The following is a 12,554-nucleotide window of genomic DNA, read 5'->3' on the forward strand; positions in this document are numbered from 1 at the left end:
TGTACACAGAAAACCCTCTCCTCCTACCACCCAACACTACAACCTGTGAGAGATGCACTTACATAGCCAAAATGGAAGCAAAGCTCTCTCCACCCAAGATTGTACTAAACAGTCAAGAGGAGAAGGTTAACACCCACACTACACCTCAAGCAACACATAGCCCTTCTAAACCCGCACCACCAACACCCACATATAGCAACACTAAATCCACATATGCAGAGGCCCTTAACTGAAACCTGCCCAAGCAACAAAGACCTCTGCAGCTGAAATGCAAACAAACACCAATCACAACCAATGTGTCACATAGTTCACAACACCAGTGTGCCTCTCAGCAACAGCCCATAAGGCAAGACAATGTACCTAACACTTTAGTCATAGGTGACTCTATAGTCCGACACACTGATGTCCCTCTCACCAGGTTGAATAAGGAGAAAATTACTGTCAGCTGCCTGTCGGGTGCCAGGATCCACCACATAACGCATGCACTCAAGTCACTCCACAACAAGTACAAATATGACTCTGTCATTGTCCATATTGGAGTGAATGACTTGAGATGTACCTCCCTGGACTACATGAAAAGAGACATGGAAGAGCTCTTGGATCATGTGGCCCAGGCAGGTATGACCCTAGCCCTGAGTAGCATCCTGCCTTTGCCCAGAATGATACCACAATATAAGGATAAAATGATTGACTTCAACAATTGGCTAAGCTTATGGTGTCATTCAAAGGGGATCCAGTATCTGTCTGCCTGGGATGACATGATTGACAGACCACGATGCTTTGCCAGAGATGGTCTGCACCTGTCGCCCCTGGGATTCAGGTTACTGGCTAAGGTTCTTGCCACCCTATAGTGCCTTTTTAGGCAAACTTCAAAGGACAAAACCACCACCGTAACAGGTACAAGCGTGCAAAATCTGAAGGTAATGCTACTCAATGCTAGAAGTCTAAACCTCAAAATGCACTCTCGGGGCACTCCTAAAATGGAGAACATCGATATCTGTGCAGTAACTGAGACCTGGTTCAAGGCTCCAGAGAGCACCCCTGCAATACCAGGCTACAACTCTTACCACACTTTTCGCCACCAAACCAGGACCGAAACACTAAAGGTGGAGGAGTGTCAATATTCACCAAGGATATTCACACCACCAGGCTAGTTGGCCAACACAATGTGTCTGAAATTATCCAAGTGCAACTAACACTAGGTAAGACTGCAATCCAAATTGTAGCTTGCTACAGATCCCCCACCATACCCCAAAATTCTCACTACACCTTTCTAAACATACTGGAAAATATTAAGATAGAACCAAACACCCTAATACTGGGTGATTTTAACTACCCTGCCATTAACTGGGAAAACTACTCATGTCCCAACACCTTTGCGCAATGGTTCTTGGAATTCATAAATTCCAACGCCCTGGATCAACTAATCCATAGTCCCACCAGGGCTCCAATATCCTAGACCTGGTCATTACCAACATGGGAAATCAATGCTCCATACCTATGGTCACCCCCTCGTTAGTCAGGTCTGACCATAAGCTAATCACCCTTAACATCCACATCCCACCCCCACCCCCCAGTAAAGAAACCACCATAAAAAACTTCTCCAAAGCCAACTTCATGCTACTCAAGTCAGAAGTGACAAACTTCATGACACCCATGCAGACGGGAACTGAAAGTTCAACTGCTGAATCATACACTAAGGCACTGTACGAGCACATGCACTCATGCATGAATCGTGCCATCCCAAATAGAACCAAAATGCTCTCATCCAAAAAAAGGAAGCCAATCTGGTGGTCCCCTGTCATAAACAAACTTTACAACAAAAGGAAGAAACTTTTGCAGAAAAGAGGAAAATCCCAGGATGCAAAAAACTCCCTTACTAGCCTCAGTAAGAAACTGAGATGCCTCATAAAATCCTCCAAAGCTAGTTACGAAAATAAAATTGCCAAAGATTCCAAAGACAACCATAAAGCATTCTATAACTATGTCAAGAATCTAAATGGCAATGCTCAGATCTGCTCTGAGCTAAAACAGAATGGCATTAAATATACTGATCCGAAGGATATTGACAATATGTTTTAGATATTTACAGCGCTACAATTCTAATCAGTTTCTGAAAGAAATTATTGCATTTTATTTTAACTTGGCCACCCACTCTGAAAAACCTATACTGTGACAGAATCTACTAGTTTAAATATTTAATTGGTTAACTATTTTATTGGATATATTTAAGATGATTAACTTTAATTAATTCAACGAATGTAGAGTATTTAAATGAGTGGCCAAACCACAAGGATTAGGATCTGAAGAAGCATACATGGTGTATGTGAAAGCGCTTATCCGTTTGTTTGTGTCATAAATAAAAGCCTTACGTTTTGGAATATTTATGCCTACTGTTGGTTTGTCCTGAAATTACAGAGATTGACTTTTTCCGTGATTGTTCACCAGTCTTATTGGTTCCTGATACTGACAATATCCTGGCAGATCGATTCGCTGCCAACTTCACCCCCCTCTCACCCCCTAAATGGCCCATCTCAATACCGGAAGATTGCCAAATTCCAGTAATAACGGCCACACAGGTACAAAACGCACTCTCTAAAGCCAAGAATACAGCATCCATGGGACCAGATGACATCCCGGGCTGTGTACTACATGAACTACAATATGAACTTGCACCTCACCTAAGTGTCATGTTTAATCATAGCCTCACCTCAGGTTTCATGCCCACTGAGTGGTGCAGAGCTACAGTTATTCCAATCCACAAGGGGGGATCCACCTTGGATCCCGGAAACTACCGTCCCATCAGTCTGACAAGCCTTATCTGCAAGGCCATGTAGCGTATTATCATGGAACTTATAAACAAAGACATTGGCAACCTTCAAAAACTGGACCCCACCCAGTTTGGGTTTGTGAAGGGCCGATCTTGTCTCCTGAATCTGATTGACTTCTTTGAATCAGTCTCCAAAGCCATGGACAAGGGTAAGGTGGTCCACACAGCCTATCTAGACCTTGCCAAGGCCTTTGACACCATCCCCCACTCTGGAATCATAGATAAACTTACTAAGTTGGGCATTAATCCCTATGTCACCCAATGGGTTGCTAAATGGCTTACTGATAGAACCCACACTGTAAAAGTAGCCGACTCCAAATCCAGCTCCAGACAAGTGATAAGTGGAGTACCTCAGGGTTCAGTCCTGGGGCCGCTCTTGTTTGGCATCTACTTCTCTGAAGTACAGGTCAACACTAAGGGACTCTGGCTAACAAAGTTTGCAGATGACTGCAAACTGGGAGCCATTATTGAATCCCCAAATGATGTGGATACTCTACAAAAGGGCCTTACAGAAACAGATGCTTGGTGCCAGAGCCATGGGCTCAAGCTCAATGCCAAGAAATGTATTGTTATCCCCTTTGGGAAAAAACATGTATCCATGAATTACCATATAGGTGGCAGTACACTAAACACAGTAAGTGTGATAAAAGACTTAGGGACACAGGTGGACAGTGGTCTCAACTTCGATAACCACATCGCCATAACAGTCAGGAAATCCTTCTATGTGGCGCACCTCATCACGAAGGGCTTTTCATCCAGAAAAAAGGAGGTCATTGTCCCACTGTACTCATCCCTCATTAGACCCATTATAGAATACAACGCCCCATTTGGTATGTACCTCTCAAGACATCTGCAACAACTGGAAAGGCCTCAGAAATACCTCACTAAAAGAATCACAGGCCTAAAGCAGATGCCCTACGCTGACCGCCTTAAAAAACTCCAGCTATACTCTGTCGCATATCGTCTACTCAGAGGCGATCTCTGCTTAACATACAAGGCCATGTCAAATCCAGAGCTGTTGGACATGCTACACTTAAAGAAATCCCAATCCCTCAGAGATACACGCTCCAGGGATCTAAACCTTGTCATCACAATAAACAAAACATGCTGGAGGGATAGGTTCCTGAACCAGAGACTCCCCAGACTCTGGAATAGATTGCCCACACATGTCAAGTAGAGTGCCTCTTTGGACCTCTTCAAGAGGAATCTTGACGATTGGATGGGAGAAAGGAAATTCACTCCAGGGATCACGTCAGTCGCCCTGCTAGACAGGGGTCCAGGAAAGTAAATGTGGGAAGAAATAGCCAGGGAATTGTTATGGCTAGGCTTGTATAGGCCCTAGGGCTGATAGCCTAGTACCAACCTATGAACCTATGAACAAAGAAGTGAAGCTCATGACCCTTTGTTGTATGCAAGCCATTGATGTTGAGGGCAACTGCCATCTTCAAATTTATGTAGCTGAGCATAGCTTTCTGCTAGCCATTGTAGTTACAATGTTTCAGTTAGAAGAGCTAACCAGCAAACTAATATTCCAAACAGATGAAAGTGTTTCTGAAGAGGACAGTAGCAATTGTTATTTCTGACTCCAAGGTACACCAGATATATTGGCATGCACATACTCAATAAAGCCTATACAAAATTGTAACCAAAGAACAAGGCAGAAGCCCTCACAGTCCTAAACGCAATTTATTAAAACAGAAAATCACAGCGTTTTCGCCACACACATATGGTGGCTTCTTCAGAGGATACAAAGGCAACCAAACACAAGCAGTTAAATACTGAAAGTTAATTGAAGTCAACTGCTATCAATTAACCACAAATTATGCAACAAGATCCTGAGGGCTTCTGCCTTGTTCTTTGGTTTCCTTGCTTTCAGACGTTTGTGGATTTTTTCAAGTGTATACAAAATTGTAGTTATGTTTCTGTTTTTGTGTTGTACTTGACTTTCTGTATTTCATTTTGTTGAGTAAAAACATGAAAAAAGGTAAACAATGTTTACCAAGAAATGAACTTCAGCCAAGAGCGTTATGTCATAATAGGCCACAAATGGTTTGTTTTTAAATAGAATCCATACCTCATTTACTAGTATTAACTCAGACATTTCCCTTGACCCTTGTCTAAACATGTCAATGCACACCAGGAGTATAGTGGTAGCGGTTACCTCCACTGCATTACACAATTCATCACTCCAAAAAGAAGAAACATAATAGGCTAAATGAATGTATGACTTCACAGCATGCACTGCTCTGTCAGTATGTAACTAAGAATCTTAAGGTTTGCTGTGTATATTCAACCACAAATGGAATCTGTCCTACCTGTCCTAGACTACATCTCCTATAAAAAGCTTTAGCAAAATCTGCAGATTGACACTAATTTCAGTGAAACAAGAACACCACTGTGTGCCAAATGATTTCCCAGGAAGGAGACAGGAAAAGTACAGTTTTGTACCTACCATAAATGTAGATGTTCGAGGATCTACATTGCTGCAGTCATAACCTGTGGGTAGTCCGCTGTCCTTGGTCGGCCGAATACCAAAGAGCTAGGCTGGCGTCGGTCATTGTCGCCCAGAGCTGATGTCAGTACGTAGTAGTACTTAAGCGCATGACCGACGCCATATCCTCAGTCTTTCTTGCCTCAGATGTCAGAAGGCCTAAATATGAAAGGCCAGAGCCAAAATAGTAAACACCCAACAACCACCAGTGTGGAAATAAAGAGTATCCCAAAAAGAAACACAGCAACCACAAACTATAGAGGGGAAGGAGGGAGGGATAATAGGACTGCAGCAATGTAGATCCTCGAACATCTACATTTATGGTAGGTACAAAACTGTACTATGTTCTTCGTCTCACATTGCTGCAGTCATAACCTGTGGGTAGAATCCCAAAGCAAAGGAAAAGGGAGGCTGGCAAACTAAATAGCATTAGGAGCTGCTAACATGCCCTGTAAAACTGCAGTGGCAAACCCAGCCCTGGACTTGGAATAAAGAGGGAGATGGTAATGCTTAGTAAAAGTGTGCACTGAACTCCAAGTAGCCGCCTCCAAAATATCCTTAGTAGCTACACCCCTTAGAAAAGCAGTAGATGTGGCAGTAGCCCTAGTAGAATGAGGTCTGATCCCAGCAGGAACATTCTTCCCATGATGAGAATAACAAAAAGCAATACATTGACCAATCCACTTAGAAATAGTCTGCTTTGAAACAGCTTTCCCTTGTGAACCCAAAGCAAAGGAAACAAATAACTGTTGAGTCTGTCTGAACTCTTTAGTTCTGCTCAAATAATAACGTAGCTGCCTGTGGATATCCAAAGAATGCAAGACTTTTTCCCCCTTATTTTGGGGATCAGCATAAAAAGTAGGCAAATGAATAGACTGGTTCAAGGCCACATTAGAAATCACTTTAGGCATAAAAGTAGGGTTAGTACGCAAAGAAACTCTATCCTTATGGAATATCAGAAAAGGTTCAACTGCCATGAGTGCCTGCAATTCAGATACCCTCCTAGCAGAAGTAATGGCCAACAAAAAAGCAGTCTTCCAAGACAAAAACTTCAACTCAGACGTAGCTGCAGGTTAAAAAGGAGGTAAAGTAAGTTTTTCCAACACAAATTTGAGATCCCAGGAAGGAGTAGGAGCTCTACATGGGGGTCTTATATTCTTTGCCCCTCTAAGAAATTGTTTGAACAAAGGGTGAGAAAATAAAGGAGGGTCACAATCATAGTGAGCAGAAATGGCTGCAGCATGAACCTTCACAGAAGAGAATGACAAACCCTTGTCCAGCAATTCAGTAAAATACTGTAGTGCAAAACTCAAATTAGGTACTGAAACATCAAAGCCCTTTGCTGTGCTCCAAAGAAAAAATCTCCTCCATTTATCAGCATAAACTTTTCGAGTACTAGGCCACCTGGCTTCCAAAATGACATCTAAAACCTGTTGAGGAAGCTGAGACCCCACCGGCTCTAATACAGAATACGCCAGGCTGTTAGATGCAGGGACTGCACCCTGACATTGAGAAAATGATTGTTTGACTGGGATAACAAATGAGGTATCTGTGGCAAAGGCCAAGTAGGCTTCTAAATTAAACACCGCAGCAGAGGATACCAATGCTGACGTGGCCAAGCTGGTGCTGTTAGAATCATGCAAGGCTTGTCCCGCCTGACTTTCAAGAGAACCTTGGGAAGAAGAGGCAGAGGGGGGAAAGCATAGACGTGAAGGTTGTTCCAACTGAAAGATAGAGCATCCACTTTCCAAGCATTTGGGTGGAACATCTTTGTGCAAAATTTTGGCAGTTGGAAATTCAGTGGAGAAGCGAACAGATCTATGTCTGGAGCTCCCCAAGCCACGGTCAACTGTTTGAATACCTGAGGGTCCAATTTCCACTCGTGGGGATCCACAATTTGTCTGCTCAATACATCTGCTAGGGAGTTCTGTGCTCCTGGCAGAAACCGTGCTTGAAGATTGATGTGCAAACTCAGAGCAGTCTCCCACAATATCATTGCTTGTCTGCAAAGAGGGTAGGAATGGGTTCCCTCCTGCTTGTTGATGTACCACATGATTGTTGTGTTGTCTGTTTGAATCAACACCCGGCTGAAGTAGGTCCTTGAAGGCCATCAAGGCAAATTGGACTGCTAACATCTCCTTCATGTTGATATGCAAATGTAGTAGTTTGGGAGGCCACATGTCTTGTATCCATTTCCCATTGAAGTGTGCTCCCCAAGCCAAGTCCGAGGCATCCGTCATTAGGATCTGGCTCGCCTCTGGTCGGGTCACAGAGAGTCCCCTGTTTAGGTGACATTCCTGAGCCCACCACAAGAATTCCTTCTGGATGCAAGGTATAATCCGAATGACAGTGTCCAGACCGTGGCAGTGTTGAGTCCACACACTTTTGAGATACCATTGTAGCTTCCTCATATGCAGTTTGGCATTGGGAAGTACTAGAATGCAAGATGCCATGAACCCCAAGGCTTGAAGGACTGTCCTTGCAGTCAGCCTGGACATTACTGATAACTGCTGGAAGTATAGATGAAGAGTTCTTTGTTTGTCCGGGGTCAGAAATGCCATCTGAGAAGCTGTATTCAGTCTCACACCCAGAAAGCACATGTCCTGAGAGGGCACTAGACTGGACTTTATTTCGTTCACAGAATACCCTAGGCACCTTAAAACTGCCATTACATACTGGAGACGTTGTAGTAACTTGTCTTTGTCTTGAGCAAGAATCAGGCAATCGTCCAGATAAGGATAAATTTGTATTCCTCTCAGTCTGAAGAAAGCAATTACAGGAGTCAGAACTTTTGTGAATACCCTGGGCACAGTAGATACACCAAAGGGCAATGCAGAGAACTGATAATGAGAAGTACCAGCCCGAAATCTCAGGAATCTTCTGCAGCTGGGTCTGATAGGGATGTGAAGATAGGCCTCTTTGAGATCCAGGGTTACCATCCAGTGATCTTTGCCTAGCATAGGCAGAAGTTGTTGTAATGTTAACATCTTGAACTTTGGAATGTCTAGGTAGGTATTGAGAATGGACAAATCCAGAATTGGCCTCCAAGTGCTTCCTTTCTTTGGCACTAGGAATAGACGGGAATAAAATCCTAGGCCTACTTCTGACGGAGGGACCACCTGAATTGCCCCCATCTGCAAAAGCAAAGAAATTTGCTCCTGAGCCTCCCGCCTTTGCTGAGGAGGCACATCCGGCATGCCTTTGAAAGGAGGAAAAGTGTGAAAATAAAACTTGTAACCTTGATTTATTATATCCAACACCCATTTGTCCTGGGTGACCAAATGCCAGTTTTGTTTGAAAAGTCCCAACTTTCCTCCTAGAGGAGCTGCCAGTAAAGAAGGGTCTGGCAGCTGAAGATACAGGTCATTGGGTCTGTTTATGAAAGGGCTGACCCCTGCCCTCACCAGAAGACTGTGCAAGAGAACTCCAAGTCCTAGGTCTGAAAGAACCCTGAGCGTGAGCCCTGCCTCTACCACGTCTAGACCTGCCCTTAGACTGATAATCCGAAGAAGGATAAGACCATCCTCTAGCAGGCCAATTCCTACTAAACTTAGGGGGCTGCACCTGCATAAAATCCTTGACCGCCTGAATAGACTTAGCCTTATCTTCCATCTTTTTCAAAACTGATTCCACAGGAGGACCAAAAAGTACTTCAGATTGAAGAGGAGCATCCAAAATCTGAGCCTTAACATGCTCTGACAAATTTTGATCCTTAAGCCAGGCATGTCTACGAATAACTGAACCTGTAGCATGCAACCTTGGATGAAGCCTGAAGAGCATCGAAACCACACTGCAAAGAATGTTTGCCAACTTGATCTGATGCATGAACCAACTCCTGGAGCTCCTTACACTCTATACCCTCAGATAAAGCATCCACCTTAGATTTCAATTGGCCTAACAAAAAGTTCTGATACTTCAGCATATGAAATTGGCAATTCAAAGCCCTCATAGCTAACGAGAGGAGAGAGGAGGTGTACACTTTTTCCCCCACCTATCTAACGCTCTAGAATCTTTATCCAAAGGAACTGGATTCTTAGCCACAGAAGCCCTAACACCCTTCGGACCTTGAATAATAGTTTCCGGATCAGCTCTAGGACTCTTGTACAAATACTTATGTGCTTCTGGAACTCTGTAATATCTGTCTGGCTTAACAGGGGCAGGAGGCAAAGAATCAGGATTAAGGGAAGATTCAGTAAAAACATCCTGAACAACATCTAAGACAGGAGGAATAGCCAAGGGCCTATGTTGTGGCAGAAACAAAAATTCCCTAAGCCTTTTCCGAGAAACTGAAAAATCCTGACCTTCCCACTTGAAATGTTCCCTCATGGAATGTAAAGTCTCAGAAAAAGAAAAATCCTCTGGAGGAGAAACAGAAGGACAGGAGTCCTCTGCATCTGAATCTGAATAGGAAGGGAAATCCTGAATTTCTTCAGCTGAGGAATCAGAGTAGTCTGAAGAATGATCCATTCCCTCTAAATCTGCCTCCACCCTAGGCCTCTTCTGTGGGGGGGGCATAGAACCCCTGATCAAAGTAATCAAGTCCTCTGCCATTTTCAACATATGCTTTTTAGGAACGGGCTGGAGAGCTAGAACTATGACCAGAGCCAACAAGACAAGGTTTGGCCTTAGCATGGCCTTTAGCCACTGAAGTAGAAGGCCTAATAACCTTTTGTAAAGATGGAACTACAGATACCTGAGAAGCACCCTCAGCCGGGCCTAACTCCTGAGAGGCCAACTCCTGCAAAAGTAAAGGTTCCCCCTGGGATTCAGCCGAACCCTCGGCAGGATCCACAGATTCAACCGGAGGCTCCGTAGAACCGTAGGTCCGCAACGGACGACTCATCCGGTTTAGACCTCAAAGATTTATCCTTACGCTTTTTAGCGGTAGCGGGCGTCGGAGGATCCGACGGCATGTTATAGTTACACCGTTTACCGAAAACAAGCCTGGCACAGTCCAATCTTCATTTAATGGTGCGCTTATTAAATCTAGCACAAAAGCGACACCCGACCATGTCGTGCTCAGGCCCCAAGCAAGGTATACAGAAAGAATGATAATCCCTATGAGGTATCTGTTTCCCACAAGAAATGTAATTATTAACTTTTTCTGACATCCGGATAACTGAGGCAAGAAAAGACAAAAATTTCCCCAACGGGGTACTTAGCCCAACTTGGTCTTCAGTCTGAAACTCGATAAATGAAAATTTCAGAATGCCGAACGGCACTTGCAAACGCTGCTTCTGCTTTGGACCACGTGGCAAGAAAGACTGAGGATATGGCGTCGGTCATGCGCTTAAGTACTACTACGTACTGACGTCAGCTCTGGGCGACAATGACCGACGCCAGCCTAGCTCTTTGGTATTCGGGCCGACCGAGGACAGCGGACTACTCACAGGTTATGACTGCAGCAATGTGAGATGAAGAACATCCCCCTACTACTCAGCCTGGTTAATAAAATCCTCTTTCCTGATCTTACCTCCCAACTCAACAATAAAATAATTGCCAGAATCATTTCATGCCAATTTTGCTCATAGACCAACAATGCCCAGGTTCAAGCCTGGCCTATAAACTCACGGTTTTCAATTGACCATGCCTTATCCATCATCACATCTTATTAATGGGATTCCTTCCCCCACAGATCTCTATTAACATATCCTCATATACAAAATTCAGCAGCATCTAGCCACCATCTACATAACCGAGCTTCCTGCAAATGCTCTCAGTCATTCCCTGACAAACATGTCCAGTACAGCATATAAAATAACCACATGCTCCTCCTACATAGCAGTATCTCTTCTGATTTTAATTTCTGGAGACAAATGCCTACCCACTAAAGCAGTAAGGATATGAGTAGAAACCTATATGCCCTGACTAAACATTTATACAACTGATAAAGCTCATGCCATTATCGCAGTCTTCACTTTCACAACCGTTTCTCTATTACCTCTCTGTTAACTCTCTCCCCAATCTCTCTCATTATGTTACTCTCTAACACACCTCACCACAAACCAACAAGTTTGCTGCTCTGACCTTTTGCTATAAATATCGGGTTTATCTTCTGGGTGTAAAACAAAATTCAAAGCTGTAACTCTTCACAGCATGCATTGCTCTGTCAATATGTTACTAGGAATGTTAAGCTTAGCTGTGTATATTCATCTGGAATCCTTTCTTATTGCACTATTTCAATCTATAAACCCTACTGCTGATGCTGCTGGACAGTATATAAGTAGAGTTTACAGATTGAAATACTGTCCTGCAGCTGATGCTTTTCCAGAACTATGCTAACTTCTCCACTGTCTTCTGTAACTGAAGTACTATGGGCTTAAATGGGTCCATCATGGACTGATTATTGTGGATTGGGCCACTACCCTGGCTAACAAAATAAATAATACTTGAATGAAAATTATGATGGAAACAATTGACAGTGTAGGTTAAATGCTACCTCATTTAGTATATTTACTTTTTAATTATTATTTAAAAAGATTACCTGTTTGAGTAGGATGGTTGCATTTTCCAGTTATGGGGTCAAATTCTTCCTTCTCATGTGAGCAGATACAAAGAAATGATCCTTCTGTATTTTTACAGGTTGCCATGCCACACACACTGGGTACAGTCTTACATTCATTTATGTCTGTGAAAACAACAAAGAAATTAAAAGGGCCAGGTGACAAAAAGCTTTAATTTATTACAATAAATTTCAGGAAAGCCACAGAATTTTAATAGGGACACACAAAAATAAAGCAAAAACATCATTGCTTTCTTTTCTGGAAATATATTTTCAGTTTAAAACAACAACAAACAGTATTTACAAGAAAGTAGGCACCTCAGATTCACATAATTTCTATTCTAACACAGAGAAATCGGGTTAATTTAATATTGTAGTGAGAAGTGATCTGAATAGTTAGCTTCAAAATGAAAGCACAGCTGTCCACATTGTTGTTAAAATAGAATTTGTTAGCTGTTGTTGCTCAACATCATTTAGCAATTACTATTATTATAAGGAATGAAAAAAATATCATATGGAACCAAAAGTCACATTTTTAATACATCTGGATTAGTGATTGCCCAGATAAACTGTATCAGCATGATCTGCAAAAACATGGCTAACTTTAACATGCTTCTGGCACGAGGTATTCCATGATGTATGTTGCTTTTCATACAACAGTAAACAAGGTTATAATTATTAGTTATGTACTCACTATAACTTGGTATCTGTCTTGTCCACTTTCATTCTTC

General features: G+C 42.8%; 1 protein-coding gene across 1 annotated transcript in view; it reads right to left on the minus strand.

Annotated features, from left to right (window-relative positions):
• The window catches only part of LOC122805308 (latent-transforming growth factor beta-binding protein 1-like), a 129,934-nt gene extending 117,998 nt beyond the window's left edge, over positions 1–11,936 (minus strand). Inside the window, exon 1 of the mRNA XM_044075396.1 lies at positions 11,806–11,936. Coding sequence (XP_043931331.1) covers positions 11,806–11,911 — 106 coding nt within the window. The 5' untranslated portion in view covers positions 11,912–11,936. The remainder of the gene's footprint in view (positions 1–11,805) is intronic.
• Between the last annotated feature and the right edge of the window lie 618 nt (positions 11,937–12,554).

This window comes from Protopterus annectens, chromosome 6.part1 (genome assembly GCF_019279795.1).
Source record: "Protopterus annectens isolate FY-2018-M chromosome 6.part1, PAN1.0, whole genome shotgun sequence".
In the NCBI taxonomy this organism is placed as follows: domain Eukaryota; kingdom Metazoa; phylum Chordata; order Ceratodontiformes; family Protopteridae; genus Protopterus; species Protopterus annectens.